This window comes from Drosophila ananassae, chromosome 2L (genome assembly GCF_017639315.1).
Source record: "Drosophila ananassae strain 14024-0371.13 chromosome 2L, ASM1763931v2, whole genome shotgun sequence".
NCBI lineage: Eukaryota > Metazoa > Arthropoda > Insecta > Diptera > Drosophilidae > Drosophila > Drosophila ananassae.
The window spans coordinates 13779059-13806260 of record NC_057927.1 but is presented as its reverse complement, the minus strand read 5'-3'; the positions used below and the strand labels follow the sequence as shown (position 1 = coordinate 13806260).

Genomic DNA, 27202 nt, shown 5'->3' with positions numbered 1-27202 from the left:
GTGCGTGCCGCTACAAGGATACCAGCACCCCAGCACCCCATGCCCCATGCCCCAGACCCAGTCCCTCTCTGTCAGCCGCTCTTTATGGGTAAATTTTCCTGCCAACCAGCAAGGCGTAACTAATCAGCACAGACAATGATACGGCGACATCTGATGAATTGTTCGCCCCGCCGAAGACTCGTCCTCTTCCACGAATTTAAACTGGCTGGAGGAGAGGAGATGTTGGGTGTTTACATCTAAATGTGAATACAGGGGAAAAAATTAGATACAATTTCATATTTTAAATAATTAAGTTGCTCAAATTAATTGATTGTGCAGTTTTGAATAATTGAACATGCCACAGGACTAATTTGATTACGAATTGGCACTTTTCATGCAATTCCACCGTTTTCTAATATACACACATATATTATATATATTTATTGGGCTCTGATTAAAGCTACTTTAAAATATAGTTCTGCTTGAAATCTACCACCAGTGCCTTATCAATTTTGGATTATGTGATCTAAATGGCTTTTATTTCGCCGCGTAGATAGACTATGGCCTGCCCATCAAAGAGTTTTCATTGAGGCCTCGGGGGCTCCCCAGCGATTGCAATTACTTTTTGTTAATTGTAATACACACAGACACTCGCTTATTTATCTAATGTGCGAGAGTGTAAAGCTTCTGCCCAGATAATGTTTACCTTGGTGAATACCCGGGCTGTGGCAGTGCCTGTGCCAGTAGCTGTGGCGAATCAAAGAACGCCAGTGATTTTGCGTGTGATTTTTTCTCCCCCCCAGCATTTTTCATCGGAGGAGAGCGTGCCAAGGCGTAGTTAGTGAGCGGGGCACTTAATACCCTGATAAGATGTGCGATTAGCGGGGGCCCAGCCGAAGGGTAAATTATGAGCACAATGGTCAGTATTATTGGGGGACCCAAGCCGCACAAGCGATACCCTTGAAAGAGAATGGGATGATGGCTCAAAGGATGTTTTATAAGTTTATTGGCTAAAAAGTGGATTAATTCTTAAATATGGTTGATAGTTTATCATGATTATAGGAGATTAAAAATCTTTAATATATTTTTAGTTATTTTTTTAAATAATTTCCTTTCTGAAATTGATTTTTAGTATAAAATTTATTTTTATTTTATAAAAATATCTAACTTAGTTTGAAATTCTTGCTGTGTAAGCACAAGACTTTTACGACTATCTGTACTTACACACCTGCAGCAGTAAAATATCTCATATCCAAAATTATTGCAGTAATATTGCGGTGTCATGCATAAAATCCGTATTACCTGCGAGGAAGTTGTCTTTTTTAAAATCATTAGTATATTTATTTCAACCGGGAATGATTATGTTGACGACTTCTCTGGTGATTCTTGGCAGGAGAGCTGCCATTCCCCTATACCCCCTGAAAAGTAAGAGCAACTCGAGATTACAAGGCCTAATCAAAGGCGCTGGCTGACAGGGGCCTAAATATAAGCAGGTGGGTTCTGGTCGATGGACTCTAAGACTTCTGTTCAATTCAGTTAGCTTCAAAGCCATTCACACACAACATGGGCGACAAGGCGTCTGGATCAGTTTCAACCTCCCCACTGGACTGCCACTCCCACTCCTGCCCAGCTCCCCAACCCACCGACCTGTCGCCAACGGATTTCGAACAATTCAAGCAACAGCTGTCCTCAGGTTGTGGTAAGTACCGCCGAAACTATTTTGTTGCCCGAACTATTCAACAATTTTCAAGAGCGTTCGAAAAATTTCCCCTTTTTGATGTGTAATAAATTAAGTTTGTTGAATTCCGAGGGGGCAAGGGTGTGTGTGGCCTGCGTGTTTACCTTGCCACAAGCATAAACAACAATAAAAAAGTAAAGCACCTTTTGGATAGAGAGAAAATGGGTCTGGTGATTTGGACTTCCTTTGGCCGAGGCGCCAGAACGCATCTCGGCGGCGGTGCTCCCCCGAAATTTTCGAGCCGAAAAACCTGTGTGTGTGCACACTCTCCCACAGTTCCACAATCACCAAAAAAAATAACACCAACAATTAAGATACAAATTCAGATTTGGATCGAAATGAAGACGAAGATGAAATGGAATTTGTTTGTTCGCCATAAATCGACGACGGAAAATAAAATGCTGTTAATTTGTCTATCCATCCAAAGTCGGCACTCCGACTAAAGCAATTTACTAACCGCCGCATTTGCAGTGGGCTTCCCCCGAATCAAAGGGGCATCCCCTGCCAAAAAATACAAAAAAATATACACAAATGTACAAAAACACACGAAAAAGTATCTCCGGTGGTCGGTCAAAGAAAGCAAATGACACAGAGAACACTGAGGATCAGTGATGCTGTCACAGTGAGCAAGTCACAGTTTTTAAAAAACGAAAATATACTAAAGACATAGGATACACCCGAAAAGAAAGATTAATAAATAATGCGCCATAAAGAAAGTCATAACAAGATACTAATAACAGATTATTGGTTCCCACATAATAAATACATATTTATGGCGCCTAGAGTTATCACATAAATATTCATAGATTCCACAAAAAAGACTTCGAGCGAACATCTGGAAATGGCCAATTCATTCGCCAATTCAAATGTTGGATAAAAATTAGTCACCACATGGAATAGATATCTTTGACAGAAAATTCCAAGAAATTTTACAAGAAACATGACAAATCAGAATAGCATTATAGGTTATCTATAGAGTATTGCGAATATTCGAGTCTGCTGTTGAGTGATCGTGGACATTCCCATGGCAATTGTTTCAAAAACTATTGTCTGGCAAGATTGTCTGGACAACAAAGTTCCCCTTGGCTGATTTATTGCCTCGATAGAAAGCTCTTATCAGCAACGGCCTTCAGGAGTGACCGATATTGAACCACTTGATTGGAGTACGCTCCAACAATCCCACATATGATCAGCGATCCGCATCGCTGTCACCTAATCGGAGTAAATCAAAGCTGTTATAATTACCAGTCACCAGTCACTGGTGTCTGTCGGAAGTAGTGATTGCGGAAAGCGAGGCGTGAATTTTGCCCTAGAGCTTAGGCAACGTTTTCGACGATTAACCCTAATTGCATATCAGAGTGATAGGTTCAAGTATCGTAATCTCGTTCGCTGGGGAAGCACTGGGGAGTGTGGGCAGTTGCCACCCTTGAAAGATTATAATTTGAGAAGTAGTTCTATACTATAAAATATAAATATTTTACAAAACACTTGTCGCATGTCACATTAACGGAAGCTGAAAATGTACTAATAGATTTTACTAAAATAGGTCAAAACCTGGTCTCGCCTAATGAGTGTGTCAGGGGCCGAAAACCGGCATTTTCATTTCGTGTGAGCTCATCTGCATATGTGGGTACACGTGCAGTACAGTATATAGTAGGCTATATAAAAAAGAACCCTATGAAGTGGAAAAAGTACCGCCAAATGGCACAGTTGCGGTTGAATGGGACACGATTAAGTGGAATGAATTCGCCAAGAGCCGTGTAATTCACACCGTATTGCCGATCACCGAGTCGAATTTCCCTCGAGCGAACCGTAACCTTTGGAAAGACGGCATTCCCCCTTCGAATTGATAACAGTTTTATCAGCAGCGACGCTGACTGAGGCAGCGGCAGCGACAGCGACAGCGGCTGAGACGTCGACTGAGGCAGAGATTGCGGCGAAAAGCTCGCTCGGAGAGCGGAAGTGGCCCCCCAATCGATGAGCGTGCTGGGGAGAGCGATCAGAGCCATAAGTTTCATGCGATTAACCATTTGTTTGGCATTGCGGCAACGGCAGCGGTGGTAGGCAGTGGTAGGCAGCGACGTCAGCAGCGGCAGAGGCAGCGGCAGCCGTGGTGCGAATTTTTCGTTCGTCTATAAACTCAGGTCCGCCCTTATGTTGGCCAACACTCGCGTTTTTGATACGAAGCATAAGACCGCTATGTGAGCAGAGCGCTTCGATATCTCTGACCTTCACACACAGTCGAAATTTTGCAAAATTCTTGCCACTGCTTAATGCACAAAAGTAACTTGGCAGCAGCAACAAGCAGCCAATATTAACAAACAAGTAAACAGCCAGCTAGCAAGCAAACAAACAAACAAACAACCAAACAAACAACAATCAACTTGGAGCGCTCGGCGCGAAGCAATCGACACAAAAGTTCCTAAATCAAAGTCGCATTTGGTGCGCACACAAGTTCCTAAGTAGCTCAGATCCGACCAAGCAATCGCAGTTGAAAAATCATCAGAAATTGCAACAATTGCAGCACCAGCACCAGCAGCAGCAGCAACATCAACAGAAAGAGCAACAGCAACATCAACAAATATCAAGACATCATGACTGCCCTGGGATTAGTTTTGCTATCAATGATGGGTAAGTTATTTCGAGTGCCGGTGAATACTTGTTATCGGAGGAGGGCGGCGGAATGCTGATAGCTCCTGCTCACCTGCCTTATCGAGGGGGGCTGCTCTTTGGTTTCTGGGCGCCCATCCGCTCGTCAATCGCGTCAGCTGGGCCCTGATAATCCATATATTATATTCATTTCTGAACGCTGCCAGATATTGTGATTTTTTGTTTCAATTAATTACTGACATTTAGCAAAATTGCCATTTGCGGGTTGACAGCCAGCGGCTGAGTGAAATTGTTTTTAATTTTAATATGCATAATTTTCGCACCCTAACCGACTGAGAGCCTTGGCTTTGTTATGAATTCTTACATTGATAAGGGAAAAAATCTTCATTTGATACGATTTTGAAAGAGAAAGTACTAAGACAAAGAATCTCAAGATTAAATTCTTGAGGTTTGAACAAGTTTTTTAATTAAAACATTCAAGAGCATTGGTTTTTCGACTTTTGGAACTAGAACGGTTGCTTTCTTTTCTTGTTTATTATACCCTTGCAGAGGGTATTATAATTTTGGTCAAAAGTGTGCAACGCAGTGAAGGAGACATCTCCGACCCTATAAAGTGTATATATTCTTGATCAGGATCACCTCCTGAGTCGATATGAGCATGTCCGTCTGTCCGTCTGTCCGTTTCTACGCAAACTAGTCTCTCAGTTTTAAAGCTATCGAGTTGAAACTTTGCACACACCCTTCTTTCCTTTGCAGGCAGTATATAAGTCGGAACGGCCGGGATCGGTCGACTATATCCTATAGCTGCCATGTAACTGATTGATCGGAAATGCCATAACTTTGGTGTTTTTTAAGTTAGAGGGTTGGGACTTTCCACACATGTTATATTTGACCAAAATATCTTGTGTACAAAATTTCATAAGGATCGGCCGACTATATCCTATAGCTGTCATACAACGATCGGAATTGGCATAACTTTGGTGTTTTTTAAGTTAGAAAGATGGGACTTGGTACAGATTCTATTTTGGACAAAATAATCTGATTTGCCAAATTTCATAAGGATCGGCCGACTATATACGATCTTCTATATATCTAATAATATAAGATGCGTGGCGCCACCTAGCGGACTGCGACTGAACTGCAAGGGTATATCAACTTCGGCTCCGCCCGAAGTTAGCTTTCCTTTCTTGTTTTTTTTATTTTTGCTGTTTCGTTTTTTTGCTGCTTTCATGATTTTATTAATTTCTTTTTTATTTTTTTGCTGTTTGCTCCAGGTACTTTTTTTTGTTTTTCCGTTCGTTTTTTACGAGTTGACTTTTATTTTTTACTTTTTTCTGTAATCGAGCGTGACTTAATTTCGCACATTCCCGATGAACAATGCATGGAGCTCGGATATTTGTTTTATGGGACGGACGGCATGACGGCACGGCTCTGCAGCATCGTCAACATAATAATATTGAAATGTCTCTATTATGTGCTTTGCCTGATTAAAAACAAACAATTACCTAAGGGACCACTCAGAGCCCCCCAGCTCTCACACTTCCCCGGCGAGTGTGTGGGTGCTCGTGTCACTGCCACTCTAATTATTCGCCGGTAATTTAAATGCCTCAATTATGCCAGAATTTAATCAGCAGAGTAGTTGTAAGTGCGACGATAACACATAGCACGACAGCAGCAGGGAAACCCCCCCTTGGATTAATCGAAAATTATCAAAGAACTTTACGCCAATGCCTCCGAAATTACTTTTTGTAACGAAGTGTGGGCCATAAGCCCTCGCTTAGGTGATTTTCCACATAAATTGTAGCACGGTCGTGCGATAGTCGGCCGGATGAGTGTATGTGTGTTTGTGCGCCACAAAGTTTGCAACATTGATTAGGCCAACGGGTTTTAATGTTTACTTTATTAGGCCGCGTAATTAGGGTAGCAATTAGGTAGGCAGGCAGGCAGAGAAGTGCTCTGCGAGCTCTGCTGCAAATATAAATGTAATTAACATGTTACACACACTAAAAAGTAAGCGGCATAAATTAAACAGCCAACGATTTGGGATCCCACCTCCTGGTAACTGCTCCTTCTCCTGCTTTCTGTTTCCTGCTCTGTTTATTATTCAAGCACGCGCCGCCGTCGATGAAGTCCAGGATCCAGGACTCAGAACTCGGGATAGGTGCCAAAATGTGGGCGTGACATTCTCCCAAAAATAAAGTTCCGAGAAACTACAAGTCTAAGGAAAATAGGATCTTTTCAGGGTTTAAATGCCAAAAAGTTCCCAAAAATATGGGAAGTAATTAACATTTTCTATTGCATTTTAGGAAACTCCAATCCAATTCCCCTTCATTTCAAAATGATTCCATGTTTTTAGAAATATTATTGCGACCTTGCCTGTGCTCACCTACGCAACTTTCGCTCTCCGTAAATTTTAATTAGAAACTGGCGCTGTTAACTTAGTCGAGTGGCGCGTCGAGCGTCTCCTGTTTCCCGTCGCCACTTGGGCCGTCTCCGTAAGTTTTCCGTATGCATATAAATGCCGTGGGCATGGTGCCGTAGACTAGTAGTGCTGTGGGCGTGGCCCAGAAGTTTTTGGCAGACGCCAGCAAACACCGAAAGTTGATGACGGCGGACCTCGCCTCGCCTCGCCTCCCATACGATTTGCTTTCATGTTTGCCCTCACTGGCACACATAAAACAAATTTTGAATGAAATAGTTTTTGAATTGGAGTCCAAATTTGCATTTATGACTCACGAAGAGGAACCAGGGCCAGGCGGAACTCGCAACGACCTCAGCAGTCCCCTGCCAGTCAGTCCCCCGGCTCTTCGCTTCCGCGGGTCGCAGTGTCAACGGCCAAACGCTCAAGCTCACGCCATTGATAGATGATAGCACCTGTTGCTGTTTGGCCGGGGTCTTTCATTTATTTTGCGTTTGAACGCTTCGCATTCGCAGGGGGGACTTAAGCTGAGTCACGGTGATAGATTGCGAATTGAATAGAACTGAAGATTCCCTGCAGGTTTCGATACATTTATCTCGAGATGATCCGGATACGCGGTGGAAATCATCCAACACATTGAATCGTTTCCTTGACGTAAGCTGGCATAAATATTTACATTCCCACCAAAGTTTTTGGAAATTATTGCCTAATATACATTAAACGCAAATAAGCAGAGCCATAAATTTGTCTTCAGCTTCCCATTCGAATATTTTGCCAGCTAAACCAACAAATATCGAGAGTTTAACGCAAATTTTGTACATTCCCGTGGAAAATTATTTTTTAGGACTTGTGATTTTTGTGCAAACCAGCCGGTATATTGCCAAGAAGTATACCCCGCTTGAACCCTGGAATATTGTTGCTATATGTGGCACCAGAGCTAAATAAAAATCACCTAGCAGCCGGTAGTTTAGCATATTTAATTCCCGTTCAGCGGCGGCTGATGACGATGTCGATTGCCAATCGGAGCCGATCGGAGACTTGTTTTTCAGCAGCTCCGCCGCTCCCCTTTAGACTCCGCTCCGTCCCAACAAATCGAATCCAACTGGAAGCTAACGGGGATTTTCGGCGGCATAGAATCGGGGAGTCGGTGTCAGTTTCAGTTTCGGTTTGTGGCTCGTCGCGACCGCAGCCACCGCAGCAGATAGCGTGGATCCACGTGGGGGAGTCCGGCCTTCATTTATCAATGGAATGTGAGTGATGTACGGTAGCAGTGCCGCAGACCACACCTCCACCTATTACACCGCCACTATCACACGTCATCCAGCTCCACCCCGCCCCCTTACAATTAGGGCCAAAAATTGGTGGTTGTCTTGAAAGTGCTGGTGTTTTTGCGACTTATATTTATAACATTTTGTGGCTTATTGTTGCCTTGTGAAGCTAGGAAGTTTTTAAATAGTTCGTGTTATTAAATATATATTTTTTTATTTCAGGCTATAGCCAGCACATGCCGGCGAATATGGACAATGGAGCGGGCACTGCTCGACTACTATCCCGCTCCGACTGGGGCGCCCGGCTGCCAAAATCCGTGGAGCACTTCGAGGGCCCAGCCCCCTACGTGATCATCCACCACTCGTACATGCCGGGAGTCTGCTTCAGCACGCTGGAGTGCATGAAGAGCATGCGCGACATGCAGGACTTCCACCAACTGGAGCGCGGGTGGAATGATATCGGATACAGCTTCGGCATAGGCGGAGATGGCATGATCTACACCGGCAGGGGCTTCAACGTCATCGGAGCGCACGCCCCCAAGTACAATGACAAGAGCGTGGGCATTGTCCTCATCGGAGACTGGAGAAGTAAGTGAAGGTTTCCCAGGAAAACTGAACCCAATTTTAACCCATTATTGTCATCCTTTTAGCTGAACTCCCGCCCAAACAGATGCTGGATGCGGCCAAGAACCTGATCGCCTTCGGCGTGTACAAGGGCTATATTGATCCCACCTACAAGCTCCTGGGTCACCGGCAGGTTCGGGACACCGAGTGCCCCGGCGGCAGGCTCTTTGAGGAGATCTCCAGCTGGCCGCACTTCACCAAGCTGAACACCACCGAGGCCACTACGACCCAGGCGCCGGTGGAGCCCCACGTGCATCCCCAGCCACCAATTGCCAAATCGCAGCCAGCAGCACCCAAGGCCTAGGCCCGCTGGATCCAATCCAAGCCAATACAAGCCTCAACCCGCCAGAGGTTGAGCGAAGCCACAACGAGCTCGGCTCCCCGCACAATGCCAAGGAGTTCATTCAGTATTCATTAGATGTCTCTTCGAACATTTCACAAATAAAGCAATTTCTAGATGATAACACTTACATAAGCATAACCCCCATCTGGTGTCTTTGTACTGGCTCCTCTCTGGCCACCCACAACGCAGTTGTCAAATCAAATAGCAATTAATTTGCGTCAAATTCGATTTCGATGGGACAAGTTTTTGCGAGGCACGCGGCGCTGAAAGCGTTGACGACCTCGCTTTTCCGACTATTTGGCACTGGTTGCCGGAGGCTGGGGGCCCCCAGAACCGATAGATAGCGAAAGAAAAAACTGAACTGGGCTAAAAACAGTTTTATGAATTATTAAAGCCCCCAAGGGGAAACTGAAGTCAAATAGAAAATGTCCGCACAATCGCTTTTAAGCCAAATATTAAACAGCCCCGTGGAAAATCTCACCACTACCATCACACAAGCGCTCATTGATTGCCATTTAAAATGGCTTCTCGTGCCTAGCATACTTCTCGGCAGATGCTTCCGTCACAAAAAATTCTCTGCATATTTTCCGGCTGTGTTTAAAGGAGTAATATTTTTAAAATTTCATTCCACAAAAAAAGAGATAACAACTATTTGATATGTGCACCGGACAGTGAATAAAAAACCAGCTTACACTCAATAGAATAATATTATTTTCATGTTTCGCAATGTGTTGAAAAAAATGTAAATGGACGCTTTTTATTCCGTCCACAAGGGAGATGCAAAAAGGAAGTGTTATGAGAAGTTATCTCATTTAATTAATAGTGAGAACCCCCAACCCAACCTACTCTAGCCCTAGTCTAATCGATATGCGATCAATAAATACAGCCACGCACTAGCCGATCGATCGATCGATCGATTGCACCACCCAAGACAAATGTCAACCACAACTGAGTGATCAAGAAGAGGAGCCAGCAACCACTCGGCAGACAATGTAAATATTGAAAGCGATTCGGAGAGAATTCAGAAAATCTTAGCGACAGTCAGACCATCACACAGAAGCACTAATGGGCTTGGACTTTTTAGACGAGTGGTTTTTATCACAGGGTAAGGCCACCACCCACCCACCACACACCATCCTCAACTCAACCAAACACCCCCTTGGAACCGTCCCGAAATTAGCTGCGACACCCACGCCGTGTCGAGAAACTTGCGTAATTGAGGCCCATTCACTGGGAGGGCTCTGATAAGAGCCACCTAATGAGCGGACAGCGAGGGGTATTCGAAGGGCCATCCTTGGAGTGGGCCACATATACGGTTATTAATAATTCCATTGAACTGCACCTGCCGTAAGGTCAATCGGATCCGCTAGAGCACAAACCACCCAACACCCACCGCTCGGCTGCCCCTCGGCGTGCCGAAAATGAAAAGATGCTAAAAATATTCCTCTGTCGGTCAACAAAATTTTCATTTCACTTCATTATGCTCATCCGAAGAGAGCCCCAAGAGGTGCCCCAAGGCACCTACCTACTAACAGAGAGAGAAGACAGCGTCCGAGAGCGTGAAAAATTTTGAAATTTTTTTGAAATCGGGCATCGCCGGGCCGTTGGAAAATGTATGAATTTAGTTTTTGAAACGCCGTCATAGGCGCTGCTGTTGCTGCCATTGCTGAAAATTCACTCTGTGTGGCTCTTCGTGTGTGTTAGTGTGTGTGCTATTGTGTTCGTGTTTTGCGGTTGTGGTGGTGCGCGGGTGTCTGACCCAACCGATACAGACATATATGTTACACATAGATATATAGTATATACGTATAGAGCGTTCAACGTGCAACGCAAACTGCAACGAACGAGCGCACGAATGAACCAATTAATACACATAATAAAAATCTGAAAAATCCGTGAAATATCCAAAAATATAGCATCGGTTTCGTGTACATTTGGGTTGCAAAATGCGCACAACTCTGCTTGGGAAAGCGCTCTGCTCTGCTCAGCAGTTGTCACTGGCCAATCGATCTAATAAATCTCTGGAGGGGCGTTATGAATGGGTGCTCCAAAAATATCCCACCGCCGATATTTTTAAACGTTCTGTCCATCTTGTTTTTTTGTCTTTTCCAATTTTTTAGTTTGTTGACAGGCAATCTTAGGATGAAATATGGCCTGGCATCCATTTCTCTCGCTATATTTTGGTATTCCAAACTGAATTCCGCACGAATTTCAAGCCAAATTAGCCGTCCAGTGCGCCAGATTCTCGTTAACAATGTTAATTGAAATTTCAGTTTTTTTTTTCACCCACTTCTCTGCCGCATGGCTGCTGGAATATTCCTAAGTATAATTTTTATTTGCATGTCATGTTTAATTAACGCCTCCGTGCAAGAAAGCCCGAGAAAGTGTTCGGCCTCTCGGTTCTGGCCAAAAATTTGCAATCGCCTGTCGCCCTGAACGGGAGAAATTGAAATGAATATGTAGGCAGCCGGAGCAGAGTGGGTGGAGTGGAGAGGATGGTTGTGTGGATGTGGGTGAAAATGCCATGGAAATGGCAATGGAATGAAACAAATTCGGATTTCATTTTGCCTCCCCGAACTCGCTTTTTTTTGGCTCTGGATATTTTGCTCCATACACCCAGTTTTGTGTACGTTTTTCTGTCTACTTTGTGAAACGAGCCAGTTGAATAAAAACAAAAGCAACAATAAAAACAGAACAGGCAGAACGAGATACAAAAAACGGGCCAAAAGGCGAAAGCGCCGGAGATGTGTTTCCTTTTATTCCGTCGATTTGGTTCCGTTTTGTCTCTACTACTTTGGCGGGTCGGCTCGCTCTCTAGATTTTTTTTCACCACCACCGCCTCTCGACGGACAAAGAACCTAAAATTAAATATTTTCGCCTTTTACATATCGCAGCCAGTGGCACACGTTGTTGTTGCTCTTGTTTCTGTTTGGCGTTGTTGTTGATCTTGCTGCTTTCCATTTGCCTTTCCTTTGGCCGGAGCTGCTGTTTATTGGAGTGCATATGCACGGATAGATATAACCGGACACGCACACCACCGTTTAGCTGGACATTCATCCGGAGGAACAGTTGTGGTCAGAATAATAGGGCCAGAGTGCATTTTAACTGAAAAAGTGGACTTAATTTCCGAATTTCAAAGTTTAAATAGTCTGATATACTTTAATATATCATAATATATTGTTAAAATGTATAAACAAGTATTAATAAACCATTGATTTCGTAAAAGCGTTCATTTTTCTTATGAGAATACTTGTTAAATATATTAAACAGTTGCCCCAAATTTTAATATGCAATCTGAATCTATTAGTAAAATGACTTTATGCAGCCACTCTGGGTTTGTGGCTTGTATTAATTATGCCAAAATTAATTCAATCTGTGTCTAAATAGAACAGTATTAAATGCATATTAATATATTTGATAATCAATTGGTTTCAAGGCTTCATAAAATTAATAAAGTGTCCTGTTGCACAGGCTCCTACTCTGACAACAACTGTATCTGTTTCTGTGTGCATTTCCAAAAGCATTCCTGTTAGTTGCGATTTGTTGATGCGTTAGTCCCTCCGCTCCGGTACCCTCTTCTTCCCCAGGGTGTATACACTGTATAGATAGTACCCCTAACTACCTCGCCCCAGCCCAGTCCACCCCACAAATGCCCCTGTCCATGACTATGACACAAAGGCCTACATTCTGGCTCTCAGTGGCAGAATCAGAGACTAAAACAAGCTAATGAGCGCATCCAGTTAAAAATAACATTGAAAATGAAACATACCCAAATATACACGAATTGAAATGAATTGAATCGGATTGAAAATATCTCAAACAGCTGTTGCTCGTCGTCGGCAGCGGGCCGCGAATGAAATTCTAAGCAACAAATTCGCGCTGAAAAAATGTATAAAAATCTATTCGAACAAAAGTACGCGTAAAAAATAAAGAGAACAAAAACAAACAAACAAATATTTAAGGAAAAAACACGGAAAATCTGAATGAAAGAACTTTTTGGACAACTCGCGAGTCGCGACTCTCCCTCGTCGGTGCTAATGTGCAAAGTTTTGTGTTTTCATCAGCAGGGCCGCCAAGAGAAACGGGAAAACGGGAAAAAATAGCCAAAGAATTCACGGCAAATTATTTAAAAAGAGTGTGCAAATAGACAGTTGACGACAAGTGGGCGTGGCGACATCAGCCCCTCGAGACCAACAACAACAAAAAAATAAATATCAACCACCGAGGAAAAGTTGTTAAAAAAAACTCCAGCAAAAAGTCAAACAGTTAAAACAGTCTACGAGATGCCATTTGGAACGGCCCGAACGGGCACTAGCACTGGGAGCAGTGCGCCCGGCGGACGCACCACCTTCCGTCCCCCATGGGTGAAGGACGATGGCGGCGCCACCGCCGCCTCCAGCGCCACAAAGCCCAGCAGCACACCTTGGGCGAAGAAAACCAACACGACGACGACGACGACGCCGGCTGCCAAGGAAAACGGCGAAAAATCCACAACAACTAAGCCAAAAGCTGGAACTACTCCGACCACAACCGTAAAGAAAACCACCGCCACGGAGCCAGCAAAGAAGGTGGCTGAGCCCGCCAAGAAAGCAACACCAGCGGCCACAGCCACCACGGTGAAAAAGACTCCGGAACCGGTGAGCAGCAAGAAAGCTCCCGAGACGGTTAAAAAGGCTGCCCCCGCCGTGGGCCTCAAAAAGCCAGTGGCCACTACTTCGGCCTTGAAGAAGAAGAAGGAGCCGACTCCACCGCCAGAGTCCTCTTCCGAGGAAGAGGAGAGCGAGGAGGAGGAGACCGAAGAGGAAACCGAGTCTGAGGAGGAAGAGAGCGAGGAGGAGACCGAGTCCGAGGAGGAGGAGAGCGAGGAGGAGGAGGACACCGTCGTGGACGAGAAGGTGCCGGAGCACGTGAAGAAGGCCGCCCAGCTGCGACCCACCACCGTCAACAAGAAGGCGGAACCGGAAAGTGAGTTGAGCCAACGTTTCACTTTAGAGAAACCCAAACTGCGCAGCGTGGTGGTCAAGCGGGACAAGTCGATGAAGAAGGTGGCGCCCGAGGAGGACGACGACGCTGAGGAGGGCGAAACGGAGGAGGAGCGGGAGCGGAGGCTGCGCTTCAAGCTGGAGAAGCCGAAGCTGCGGCACGTAAAGCGCGAGGAGAAGCCGCTGCCCAGCAAGAGCACCGACGACCTGGCCAAGATCAGGCCCGTGCTCAAAAAGGTACCCAAGATCGATGAGCTCCTCAAGGAGCCGAAGGAGGAGCCCAAGCCCGAGTTCAAGACCAAGACCCTGCGGAAAGCCCCGTCCATAAAGCGCGAGCCGAGCATCAAAAGCGGTAAGTTGCCGGATCCGAGCGGGTCCGTTGCGGAGCCAGCCACCGAAGCAGAACCTAACCTGAAGCCCGACAGGATTAACCCGATTAACCTCTGCGAAAGGATCGACTCAACAAGCGCTGTAAATTATTGCCCCAGCTTCTTAAATGTTTAATCTCTAACCAGCATAGTTTAAATTTTTCGCCAAGGGATTATATTTTATTCTCTCATTCCGGTTTGGGATTTACGTCGGCCCTGGCCAAAAGGCAAGGCCAGTGGGGAGCGCATCAAACAAACAAAAATATTGCGTCACCATGGCGTATGAGTGATATATACAAAATGAACGTTCGCTGGGGATGGGCGCGTGAGAGTGAGCTCTTTGAATATTAAAACCCATCGACTTGCAACATTTTATTGCCACGAATATTAAATAGTTTAGACAGGGCTTAATCACTAATAAAGCCACAATTGGTTTCCGGGGCGTATACTTGATATTTTATTAATGTGTGCACACGCAATTTTCAATTTTGGCATTTATAATTAAGGGAGGCAGCCGAGCAAAAACATATGTTCGGAGCTGCCAACACTTTGCTTATTTGGGCTTAATTAAATCACTCATACGCCATGGAAACCTTTGCGGTTTAGAACTAGGTTCGACTCAAAAATGCCACATGCGGTGTGTGAAATTATAGATAAGGAGATGAAATTTATAAATATCCTTTTTTAGAGCATAAATATTTGGTAGTGGTTTTAGGGAATCTTTAGGAATAGTTTGATTTAAACGGAAGAATAGGTGTCACGCTGCCACCAGTGCCTGTTACCTGTCGCTCTCGGCCACTCTTGTGTCTCTTTATTTATAAAAACGCAAACGCAGAAATATGCAAAATGCAAGCGTCTATATGAATATGCTGTGCGGAGGGCGCACACCAGTATGCATGTAGGAATATAGCCATTCGTATAATATACTCGAAATGAATGTGTAAAAAATTTTTCATCAAAATATTTCGCCCAAACAAAAACCACAAAAGGCAAATAGACAAAGAGGAACAACGAAATCGGGTGCAAAACAGAGGCACAGTGGCAGAACAAGGCTATAAAGCAATATAAATATCATTTTTTATTTATTAAATTTTAGTGAGTGTTGTGCATTGAGTCGGGAGAGGCGCAAAGTGTTTTCCTGCTTGCAGTTACCAAGTACCAGTTTTGAATTGCGTTTCGGTGCTGGGAAGGATTCATTCATTTACTTGGTAGGCCTTGCTCCTGGTGGGCGTGAAGGGAGTGGAAACCAAACAAAACAAAGGTATGCCGGAGAAAACAGTCTCTAATTCCGTATTTATTTCCACACATTCGGCATGAAGAGGTCGTAATTTCGAAATGGACTTTCCCGCCGCGAGGCTGGGCTCGAAAGTCAGGAGGCTTGGCACGTGGGCCAAGGATTCAAGACAGAGAATCAAACGTTGACAGGACGCTGCATAAGTATGCTGTCACCTGGCCTCAAAATTGAATTGCAGGAAGCTGTCCTTAGGCAGGGCTCTCAGTTTTAGTCCCCTGGGGCGGGCAACTAAAATGAAGTGAAAAGCTCGTTAGGCCTCGGGAACTGAACGGGTGGGATGTTGAATTTTATGGGACGAGGGGTGGGAGTGCTCGAAAGAGGCTACGTGTGAGGCAGTTAACTTGCCTTTGTCCCTGTCCTAATCAGTGGGCAATAACGTGACCGCAAATGCCTCCTAATCTTGACCGACAAACAAAGGGATCGAGATCGAATGGGTGGAGGCTGGCTGGCCAAGGAGGTCACTAAATAAAATGACCGAAACGTAGTCCGCCAAAAAAACAACAGAGTGCCGGTTGTCCTTTTTAAAGCTGTCACCCTATCAAAAAAAAAAAAGGGCGCAGCAAAAAAAGGCTACAAGGAAAAGGAGGCGAAACATTTATTTAATGTGTTCGGGCAAAGTTTCTGGGAGGGAGGGTGGGTCTCGAGTCGAGTGGAGTGGAGTTTTTTTTTATGGGCTAAGCAAAATTCATGATTATTGCTCATTCTGTCAAAACTACAACATAAAATGGAATGTTTTAAAGCCAGATGAGGAATGGTAAAGAGGCATAAGGACACGGGCCGCACGACTTTCCTGTTTTCCGAGGGAGTCGCAACTATCGAATGATAAAAGGCGAACTTGGACTCGAACTCGAATCGGAACTGAGTCCTTGGCAGGGCCAGGAGGGCCAGATGCGAGGGAGAACCGAAAGCTGCCAAAGATATATGGCAATGTGCTTGATAGAGTCTAACTAAATGCGCCATTTATATTCAAATATCCGCCACTAAAAAACAAAACGAAATAAAAGACGGCGCTGGCCGCAGGTTCCCCCCGTTATCCACCCCCCGTTTAGTCCGGAAATTCTCCAATACTCCAATGTCTTCAAAGGACAGGACAGGCAAGCGGCAGGACAAAAAATATTTTCTTTTATTTAAATGAGCCTCATCTCTATGTATTCGTGTGTAGATGGTAGACATGTAACGGCTGCGCCCCATTTTGGGGTTTCTCTGCCTTCTCTACTCTCTACTCTCTACCGCATCCTTGTCTCCTTTCTTCGGCCTGTTAGCCAGGGTCAAGCTGGAGGGGGTCCTGCGTGGGGGCAGCGGGTCAGACTCGGGTCTGCTGTCATTAGAAATGTCGACTTTCAATAGGTGAGGGTGCTTTTTTCCACTCGGGTTTTGTGTTTGGCTCAGGCACCGAGGCATAAAAGATGATTAGGCCATTTCAAATTCAGATATAGCGTGGTCAAAATGACGTAAAAGGAAATCGTTCAAGGCTCACACACAGCCACACACTCCCTCCAATATTGGCCAATGGCTGTTGGCCATAATTATACTGGGCGACAGTGAAATGGTTGACTGCATAATTGGATTAGAGTCCCCGACGCTGGCAAAACAAATCCAAATTAAAATTGAAAATTGAAATTGGACTTATGGATGGGCCACCTTGGGCACAAAGTGAAATTAAATGGGAAAACTACCGCGCGGAAACAGGGATATTATTTAATAAACAAAGGGCTCTGAAATAGCAAAGACGTACTTTGAGTAGTTCTTTGTTTCTTTAAGACTTTGTATTCAAAAAATTCCATTAATTGACAATGAGTTTGATGCTTTAAAACTATTACAAGTATAAACTTTAATAACGTTTCTAACAAAAACCGCGACAGAGTATGAATCTTTTGTATAAACTTCCATAATATATTCAACTCCCAAGGAAGATCTGGAACTTTGGCTGTCTACAAAACAATGAAACCCAAATACCCCTCGCATGCATAACAAGACCATATTTCCAAAGCTAATAGGGTTTCAAATAGTTACAAAAACGTTCATGTAATCCCCGTAAGCTTCTACGCACTCGGTTTCGGCCACGTCAAAACGGCTAATCATACGGGGAGCTCCCAGAGAACAGCTCCCTCTTATTCTGAGCCATGAAATATATGGGCTGACTGAGCGGTGCTTCATCATGGCCCCGGCAGACAATGGAGGAACTGGAACCGGAGCCAGAATGCTGGGAAGTCACTCAGTAGTCCGTGACCAGGACTCCCCCCAGCTACCATCTACCAGCTAGTAGTCACCAGCACCCGGTACCCGGTTTTCAGAATTACCTCCTTTTCCCAGCTTACTTTTCCCGGGCTCTTGGTTTTTGAAGACCCAGCACTCCGCACCAGAACCCCGGGTTGATTCAATGACAACGGCAACATTTGTGCATGCATAGAATATTCAGCTGATGATAACACAATGAGCCGGGGGCGGGGATCCAGGGGGGTTTGGGCTTGGAGAAGGAGATGGAGGTGGAGGTGGAGCAACCACCGCACCACCGAGAGTGAGCTCGCAAAATTTATGTTTACATACCCCGCTATTCATTCTGCGACGTCGTAAGTGCGGGCTTTGCGGTATATTAAGTGGGTAGCATCATCTCAGAGCTCCTCCGGAGCCCTACCCCGACATCTAGACACCCCAACTCCGACCGGCAGTGCTTGCTTTTTATTTAAATAAGAAATAATTTTGTCGACATGAATGAATGAAGACTTTTATCTGCCCGGCACCCTTCCTTCTTCCATCTTTCTACCAGTGGCAAGTTGTTGTGGCTGTTTTGCTTTCTTTTGTTTCTTGGTTGCTTCCACTTTTGTTTGCCGCTGATTTAGGATAACTGCCATGGGGTTCTGGTGGGGGGCAGTGGCTGAGGCGAGCGCTTTTCTCCATAAATTACTAAACCGAATTAAGCGCATCTCTTACTAAACGCGTCCTCAATTGGCTGTCCAAAAGTTGACCACGTATTTTAATCAGAGCTCCCCGAAGCAGTTCATTAACATGCAGACACAAAGGGGAGATCCGACGGGAAGGTATTCCGACAGTAAAGGGCTCTAGACAATAATCAAGTTTCTCGTTTGCTCTGATTCCATTCACTAAAGTAACACGAGTTCAGATTAGTTTCATTCCCAGTCCTCAGTCCTCCTGACTATAGCCAGTCCAGGTGGTGGTGGGGTGGGAGCCGACACTAATGCACCGCAAAAGGCAGCCAACCACTTAAAGATTAAGTGCAGATCCAGCCAGGCGCAACCAAGAAACCGAAAAACCAAAAAAGAAGGAGCTCAGCACGATGGGATGGGGAACTCCTCTTGGGTCTCAGAAACAGTCTCTCAGGCTCTCAGGCTGGCAGACAAAGGATAATGCTGAGGTGGTGGCCTTGGCTTAACAGCACCCACACAAAAACCACCCATCCACCACTCCCCCGTCGGAGAGGGTTCACTCAAACAAAGCTAATTAACAGATTTGTCAGCTTTTCATCACTCGGCAGTGCCCCCATTGTTTTCTTCTCATTTTTTCTTGTTTGACTTTTACACTTTTTTAACAACAACAAAAGCAAAGAGACAATGGACGGAATGCAAAGTATTCGATATAAAACCGAAAATATATACTTTCCAATTTATGCCTGTGTGTGAGGGCGAAAAAAAATCGAAACTGGGAAACTTTTTCAATTGTTAATTACGAGGCACAGGGCCAGGAACAGGGTCAGAGGCATGGGACATAGGGCATGGGGATGACGTGGTGTTTCCGAGAAGAGGCACCAGTGGAGGAGTCCGGCCTGGTAGCGAAGATTGTTAGGCCAACAATTTAAGCGGAAATTTATTAGAAACAGCCAGTTGCAAGGTCCCAAGAGCCCACCAGTCGTCCTAATTGGCCTCGTTAACAGAGCACCAAGACGAACACGACTAAGAAAAAGTATTCTGTGGAGAAAAGGGCTGGGAAAAGGGCAAAAGACCGGCTCGGGCTGGTCACAGAACGAAGAGTTTAAACTAACTAAAATCCAGGCAGTCGGGCACAACCCGACAAAGTAAAAAATGCAATCAAAGTTTTGTGCCACCGGCCCAGCACGACCGCCCACCGACCGACCGACCGACCGAATTGAATGGTGTTAAGGCAATAAAACACTATCAAAGCCAGGACCTGGTTCCGGGACCTGGTCGACGTCGGGGTACCGAAGAAGAGGCACTAACTTTTCAATCTCTGCTGCAACTTTCGACAGAGACACCCCATGTGCCAGGCACTCGCTGCTACACTCAAACAGATGTCTTTCCCCATAGCTCTTCTAGGCCTAAAGTTCGCTATAAAAATAATGAGCTTTAATAAACACAATAAGATGTTTTAGGCACATAGGGAATTAAAAGTATAACTTCCTGCTTAAAAAGAATAAACACTCACTGAGATAGAGAACCTATTTTCTCCCAAAATTATTTCAACAGTGCAAAAAAGCCTTCAATGCTGGCACTTTCTGAATTTGAGCTGCAACCTCTATTGATATGTATGGAGAAAGTTTGCTCGCAAAGTACTGCTAAATATGGGGACTCTATAGGAGGGTAGGGAATTGAGGTGGTACTGCAGAAAGAGCAGGAAGGAGCCCAAGGAAGACCAACAAACAACTGACACAAATTGCAAACTCATTAAATTAAAATTATATTTAATAACCGCGAGTGCACGCAGCGCCAGGCGATTTGCTCTAATGCCCAGCGACCAACCCTCGGTCCCACTTTCTCCACAACCACTGCAGTGCTCCTGCTCCTATTCTGGCGAAAAATAACCCTCGGACCCCCACCGGGTGCATTTTGTGTTTTGTTGTTCCAGTTCCCGCCCCACCGCCGCTGCCCTCGCTGGTGCCCAAGGCTCCCCCACCGCCGCCCCCGCCGCTGGCGCCCGGAGAGAAGCGCGTGCTCAGCGATACGCAGAAACAGACTCTCGAGAAGCTCAGGTGAGTTGAGGGAGGAAAGCAGGGTGGGGATACCCGCTGACCCCCGAACAGGGGTCTGTGGTAGCGGATTCATGGGCCTTCCAGCTAGAGGATGTCCATAATTCTGAAACGCTTCGATTTGCAGAACACGACCTCGAAGGCGTCCGGACTGGTCCGAGATGATGAAGGAGGTGGAGAGCGGCAAGAAGCTGCGCCATGTGGCCTGCAACGACAGGTGAGTGCTTTTTGCAGCAGAGTTCAGCAGGAAAGTAATTACATTGCAATCCTTAAGCGAAATACCAACTATCATGGTGGTTTTTCTTGCTTTTCAATGAGGAAGCCTTCAATTCAGTTCAACTTTAATAAATCGAATTTAAATAGTAGTCCTTAAAGTACATTAATTTGATCATTATCCCGCAGATCTCAGCCCATCTTGACATGCAAGTCTATGACGAAGGTGGACGACAAGTTTATCTACGAGACGGAGAAGGACAACTCGCACAACAAGCTGCTCAAGCAGATCCAGGGCGGCATCAGGCTGAAGCCGACGAAGACCAACGATCGCAGCAAGCCCATCCTAGACGGCCTGCGCAAGTTCCGTCGCCAGATGACCATCGAGGAGCAGCTGCAAAAGTCCCAATCGAAGGTCAACATGCTGAGCGAGGCGCCCAGCAGCCACGCCCTCGGCCCGGCCAGTGCCACGGCTCTGGGAGCAGGCAGCTCGCGGCCCAGCATCGTCTCCGCGATGTCCATCGACGAGGAGAGTCCCGACGAACTGGACGACATCGACAAGATCCGCGACGACCTGCAGAGCACCAAGCAGATGCTCTCACTGGAACTGCGCAATCGGGAGGCCCAAGAGCGGGAGAACAAGAAGCTGCTGGCCAAGATCCGCACCCTGGAGACGGAGCTGGAGCGTGAAAAGTCGCGCGAAAAGAACCTGGAGTACGGATCGAACGTTATTGTGGCCACCATGGATCCCACACCCACTGCCGAGCAGTCGTACGTTAACTCCCTGAAGCGCGAAGTGGAGGATGCCCGCAAGGTGTCCAAGGAAGTGGAACAGAACTACAAGAGTACCAGCGAGCAGCTGGTGGACGCCAAGACAGAAATCGAGGAACAGCGCCGCCAGATTCAGCTGCTCGAGCGCAAGCTGGCAGCTGCCCTGCAGGTTAGTTTTCTTTTAAGTCTGGGGTTCCAAATTATGATATGGTGGACCGCGTTGGAAAAAGTGTTGTCAGTTGAGTCTAAGGGTGGATTATTAACCCAAACGCAATATGCCCTTTTAAATACTCTTGCAGATGGGTTTATTAAATTAAAATTTATTAAATAACACAGGCCAACAGCAAAAAATCTCCACGCATAATTTCACTTGCTCCATAACCTTTAGGCTCCCCTGAACCAAAGTCCAGAACAAACATAGGTTCTATAACCCACAGTTTCCGCGGTACACCTAAGAGAAGAAATTGATCAAATTTTACCATATATTGAATTATGTAGGCCGTGTAATGGCGATGACCATCATAGTTTCCAGTACATATCATTTTTGAACTGTATGTGCACCAACTAAAATTCAAAAATGGTATCTAGCAGTTACCATATCTTTGGAATACTCATCCAAAGTTGAAATCTCAGATTTTCTACGTTAATTTTTGGTCTTCTATGATTTTTCCCCAAACATTTTTCTATGGAAGATTTTTATTTTCTTATTGAAGTCAGTAGATCATACCATGTTTTAATTTTGGATTTAAGGGATAACTCGAAATAATTTTATTGAATTTATTATAGGTGGTTCAACAATATTTTCTTCATTTAAATTGGAGTTTTTAATCTCATATTTTCAAAAAGTCATGGCTATCTAAAACTGTTTCTATATTCAAAACGTATCTATTGCAGGTTCAGCTTGTTTAGTAAAGCTTTACAGAAGTTGTAGATAGCCATGACTTTTTGAAAATATGAGATTAAAAACTCCAATTTAAATGAAGAAAATATTGTTGAACCACCTATAATAAATTCAATAAAATTATTTCGAGTTATCCCTTAAATCCAAAATTAAAACATGGTATGATCTACTGACTTCAATAAGAAAATAAAAATCTTCCATAGAAAAATGTTTGGGGAAAAATCATAGAAGACCAAAAATTAACGTAGAAAATCTGAGATTTCAACTTTGGGTGAGTATTCCAAAGATATGGTAACTGCTAGATACCATTTTTGAATTTTAGTTGGTACACATACATTTCAAAAATGATATGTACTGGAAACTATGATGGTCATCGCCATTACACGGCCTACATAATTCAATATATGGTAAAATTTGATCAATTTCTTCTCTTCGGTGTACCGCAGAAACGGTGGGTGATAGAACCTATGTTTGTTCTGGACTTTGGTTCAGGGGAGCCTAAAGGTTATGGAGCAGGTAAAATTATGCGTGGAGGAAAAAAAAAGTTGGAAATTGTCGGCCTGTGTAATATTTAGAAATTGGAGAAACTCAGAATCTGCATGGGTATTCCAAGCATCGGACCCCGAAGCTAGTCTTCCTTTCTTGTTTTTAGTGTCGCCGGCGCCGCCTAGCTGATTCAGCTGCTCCAGCTGGAGGCGGCAAGTAGACGGGAGAATCTAATGAAGCCACAGCGTAGTAGCCTCCCACTTAGAAACCCCTTCTAGTTATACATTAGCCAGGAAACAGATCAGCTGACAACACTTGACACATGTCTGGGAAGGTTCTGGGAATACATATGTTATCCTGTAGAAGGCATCCCTTGCAATGGCTTACAGAAGAAAATCTTTTGCGTTATAATTTTAAACCATTTTTAATGTTTGAGAGAAGCCCATTTTTATAAAACAAGTTGGCACTAGTATGGCTTAATGTTGTCATATGGAAAAAAAAAACGTTTTTAAAAAGTTATAAAGCCTTAAAACTAACTTCAGAAACATAGAATTTTGTATTGAGTTACACATTACTGTGAAAGGCAGAGCATTGTTTCAGTTTATATACTTCTATCAACAAAAAACTTATATACAACTATAGTATAGTTACTATATCTTAAATAGAAAACAAATTATTTTCTTAAACTCTTGGGGAACGGATGCCTTGAAACAGGACTCCTCCATGCTGCATGACCTTTTCCCCTATCCAGTTTCCGCCCAGGCCCATGCGGAACTATGACCCGTTTTGGACACCCACTAGTCCACCGTCCCATCCCTGAAAGCTTTGCTCTAGCACTCAGCAGCTCAGGCAACTAACCGATTAACCCATTGGCGCTCTTTTGCAAGGGCTACGCGACACCAAGCACTAACAGACCGCACATTAGTAATTGCTTTGCTTACGACGATGACGACGACGACTGCTTCTACTACGACCACGGTCGGCACGGCACGCACCAGGTAACGCCAGGCCCCATTAAAGGACATCCTTCTAATTGGCATTCCTCATCCATGTTTCCTGCGAATTTAGGGCGGCGGATCACTGGACGGATCTCGGCGACCCAGTGATGCCAACTTCGGACGCGACAGCTCACCGGAACTGGAACCGGAGCTCAGCGAGAGCGATCCGGATGAGCCGGAGGAAAAGAAGACGGAACGTCGGGAGCGACGCTTTGGCAAGGAAGTAAAGGTCCTACGCAGCAAACTCACCAAGCTAAAGGTCAAGGAGGAGGCCGCCAAGAAGGAAAAGGACGCCCTCAAGCAGGCTATGAAGAAGAATCACGTGATCCTCAAGTTAGTATGAGCCTACTTGTACATTTTCCAATATATTTCCAATCAAACGTGACTTTACAGAGAGGAGAACAAGAAGTTCAAGAAGCTGGAGAAGGAGGTGCAGAAGATGGCAGCCTCGATGAAGCTAGACGAAGACGAATTGGACGGCGAGGAGAAGGACGATGAAGAGAAGGACGACGACGAGGAGGAAGCCGAGAGCGAGGAGGAAGAGGAGTCCGAGGAAGAGTCTGAGGAGTCCGAATCCGAGGCGAGTGAGGCGGAGACGGGCAGCGAATCCGAGCCAGAGGTGAGTTTAAAAAGTAGAGCCGTTAATATTGTGTTTACCCCAAAAATGAACCCACCTGTATCCGTTCGCAGGACGCCGCCAACTCCGCCAAGAAGGCGAATCTGGAGCCGCGCGTGAAGAAGCACGAGAGCCGGTTTGCGGCGATGAAAAAATGCAATGTGCTGCACCAAGCCAATGTCGACAATTTGCAGGACCAAATTGTGCAGGTGCGATCGCGGGCCACAAATCTGCAGGACGAGCTGGACGCGGTTATCGCCGATCTGGGTTTCTAATTAACTTCAGTCTCGCCTTTATTTATATTTAACTCGTGTATTACTTTGACAAAAACCTAAATAAACGAAAGTAAACAAACTTTTCACGGCAGTATTGGTAAACAATCGAAATAGGATATAAACAAAACATCTAAGAAAATTAAATACCAAAAAAAAAATACCAAACAAATGTTAAGATGCGTTAACAGCACCAAAACTAACAGCATATTTTCCAGCGCTAAAAATGTTTTTCAAATATTCTTTTAAAATTAAAAGTTTAAACCATCCTTTTCAACATTTTTTATCATCTAAGCATAAGAAGTAATATTTGAAATATTAAGTTAAAAAACAAGTATACAAAGTATCCAATATTCTGAAAGTAAAACGCTACAAATTATCATGTAACCAGGCTGTAAAGATATCCCAATGGGGAAAAATGAATATTCTGAAGGATTTATCCCTATCGACTCAAAATTTGTACAAAATTTAAAATGTGAAACCAAAAATTAGTTTAAAAAAATATGTATCTTTTTGGTAATGAACTTGAAAATGCTTTATTATATTAAATTATCCTACTGCTTATTTGTCCCTTAAAACATTGAGAATGGATTAATTTTAGATTTTTTGGGCAGTTTTTAGTTATTCATAAGACGTGTTTATTCTTTTTAAGTTGTTACCATTATAATTATTATATTTAAGCACGCATAACAATGTACAAAACAACAAATCGGCGAATTGGCTTAACTAAAAACGCACTACGAGTAATTCAATATTAGTGGATTGGATATCACGACGCTAATGTTGGATTAAACTACGATCTGACGTTTTGATATATATTAAGTCTAGGGTGAAATGGTGAGTTATGGTATGAATTTTCGGTGTGATTCCGGGTGAGAGCTGGGGAGAAACCGCGAACTTCCTGGTCCGACCGGGGCCTGGACTTGGTCGAACTATTCCAGCAGGACGAGCCGTAGTCGCTTACGCAGCGAGGACTCGCGAGGAAGGGTGCTGGCCCACTTTTTGAGCGCCGTGAGGACCACGGAAGCGATCACCATAAAGGCTCCCACCAGGGAGTAGGCGGTAGGAGTTTCGCCGAAGAATATCATCTGCCAGACGAAGGCGAATACGATGTCTGCGCAACGGGCGATAGCCACGGGACCAGCCTGCTCTATTTGCAGGGACAATGTCAGCAAAATCTGTCCCAGGAAGCTGAATATGCCAAGAACTACTACCAGCCACCGGTCCCGTCCGCAGCTGGGCCAGCACACGGCTCCAATGGATCCGCATACAATCAAGGTGTACACCAAGGCGATGGTGCCAAAGTTGGTCATGATAACGGAGAAATGCAGATTCTTCAAAGCCCTCAGCAGTATGTAGACATTGGCCCCAAACAATGTGGATGATATGGCGGCCACCGGTCCCCAGATATCGTATGTCTTGCCAGTCAGGATATCTTCGCTTCCCGCCGGTTCGCCGAAGACAAACGGCGGTCTAGTGATCAGTACCACGCCCACCAGCGTCATGTTTATGGTGAGGACATTAAAGAGCGTGCAGGGCTCCTTGAGGAAGGCTCGGGCGAAAATCGCCACAAAAACTGGTGTCGAGAATATAATGACGCTAGCATCCGCCAGGGGCATGTGCCGAAAGGCATAAAAGCTGAGCATCAGACCAGTTGTCCCCATAAAGCATCGCAGCAGCAGAATCACTCGCTTGCCCTCCGGAAACACCGGCTGCCGTGTGTAGATCAGGATGGGTAGGGCCGGAAGGAGCACCCCCACAAACCGAAACGAGGCCAGCTCCATGGGATTTACGTCCACCAGTCCCTTCACAATCACAGAGCAGAGCGAGAAGAAGAGCGACGAGAGTGTAGCCAGCAGGATGCCCAAGTAGGGACAGTTGGCTCCCAGGCGCTTCTGTAATCGCTCCAGCCAACGGGGTGCCGGATCAGGAGGCGGAGCAGCCTCCTGGAACTGCTGTAGCTCCAGATTCTCCGGCATGGCGGGGGTTTCGTTTACGCTAATAAACTCGTTGTCTACAGCTGCAGCATCCTAAAAGGATAAAGGATATAAGGGTGTGTGTGTAGGTGTATCAAATTTACTTTCTCACCTACTCTGAAAAAATCGATTTTTGTCTTCAATCCTTGATTTTCAATCGTAGCTCCTTCTGCGGCTCCCCTTTCCAGTTCTCTCACTCGCGCATTGTTTCCCCGTCTCTTGTTTCACAGACTTTAATTCATTGTTTTTTTGTTACGCTAAAGTTTAATTAAACATTTTAAATATTTGCCGTAGAGACTAACGGGAGGAATCGGCGACCAGAGCTGCCAGGCCGGTAGATACATTCGTAAAGTTGCCAGATGACTGTACCACCATGTTCCGATAAATTTCCTTTTAATAAAGTGT

General features: G+C 45.0%; 4 protein-coding genes across 14 annotated transcripts in view; 2 read left to right on the top strand and 2 right to left on the bottom strand.

The window, feature by feature from the left end:
- Positions 1–24736, bottom strand: part of LOC6501148 (trichoplein keratin filament-binding protein) — a 28395-nt gene extending 3659 nt beyond the window's left edge. The window contains exon 1 of the mRNA XM_014911423.3: positions 24608–24736. The gene's annotated coding sequence lies outside the window, so the exon portion shown is untranslated. The remainder of the gene's footprint in view (positions 1–24607) is intronic.
- Positions 1521–9119, top strand: LOC6499437 (peptidoglycan-recognition protein LB). Of its 3 annotated transcripts, none has more exons than XM_014910581.2 (3): positions 1521–1678; positions 8237–8602; positions 8665–9119. In XM_014910581.2, the coding sequence occupies exons 1-3, from the start codon at positions 1543–1545 to the stop codon at positions 8940–8942; spliced, it is 780 nt and encodes a 259-aa protein (XP_014766067.1). In that variant the 5' UTR covers positions 1521–1542; the 3' UTR covers positions 8943–9119. The 3 variants fall into 3 exon arrangements, with proteins under 3 accessions (XP_014766067.1, XP_001954640.1, XP_014766066.1); XM_001954604.4 differs by lacking the exon at positions 1521–1678 and adding an exon at positions 3647–4348; XM_014910580.3 differs by lacking the exon at positions 1521–1678 and adding an exon at positions 7899–7996.
- On the top strand, positions 9916–24903 carry LOC6499438 (DNA ligase 1). 8 transcript variants are annotated; one of them, XM_014910583.3, is made up of 9 exons: positions 10563–10680; positions 13049–14315; positions 20444–20567; positions 20692–20781; positions 20967–21717; positions 23823–23933; positions 24004–24266; positions 24327–24552; positions 24624–24903. In XM_014910583.3, the coding sequence occupies exons 2-9, from the start codon at positions 13265–13267 to the stop codon at positions 24822–24824; spliced, it is 2817 nt and encodes a 938-aa protein (XP_014766069.1). In that variant the 5' UTR covers positions 10563–10680; positions 13049–13264; the 3' UTR covers positions 24825–24903. The 8 variants fall into 8 exon arrangements, with proteins under 8 accessions (XP_032305780.1, XP_032305756.1, XP_014766069.1 ...); XM_014910585.3 differs by having other exon boundaries at positions 10609–10686; XM_014910582.3 differs by having other exon boundaries at positions 10610–10686; positions 13049–13946.
- Positions 24904–25100: 197 nt separating this feature from the next.
- On the bottom strand, positions 25101–27165 carry LOC6501147 (solute carrier family 35 member G1). 2 transcript variants are annotated; one of them, XM_001954602.4, is made up of 2 exons: positions 26910–27165; positions 25101–26851 (listed from the first exon to the last, which is right to left on the bottom strand). In XM_001954602.4, the coding sequence occupies exon 2, from the start codon at positions 26798–26800 to the stop codon at positions 25754–25756; it is 1047 nt and encodes a 348-aa protein (XP_001954638.1). In that variant the 5' UTR covers positions 26801–26851; positions 26910–27165; the 3' UTR covers positions 25101–25753. The 2 variants fall into 2 exon arrangements, with proteins under 2 accessions (XP_001954638.1, XP_014766908.1); XM_014911422.3 differs by having other exon boundaries at positions 26914–27165.
- Between the last annotated feature and the right edge of the window lie 37 nt (positions 27166–27202).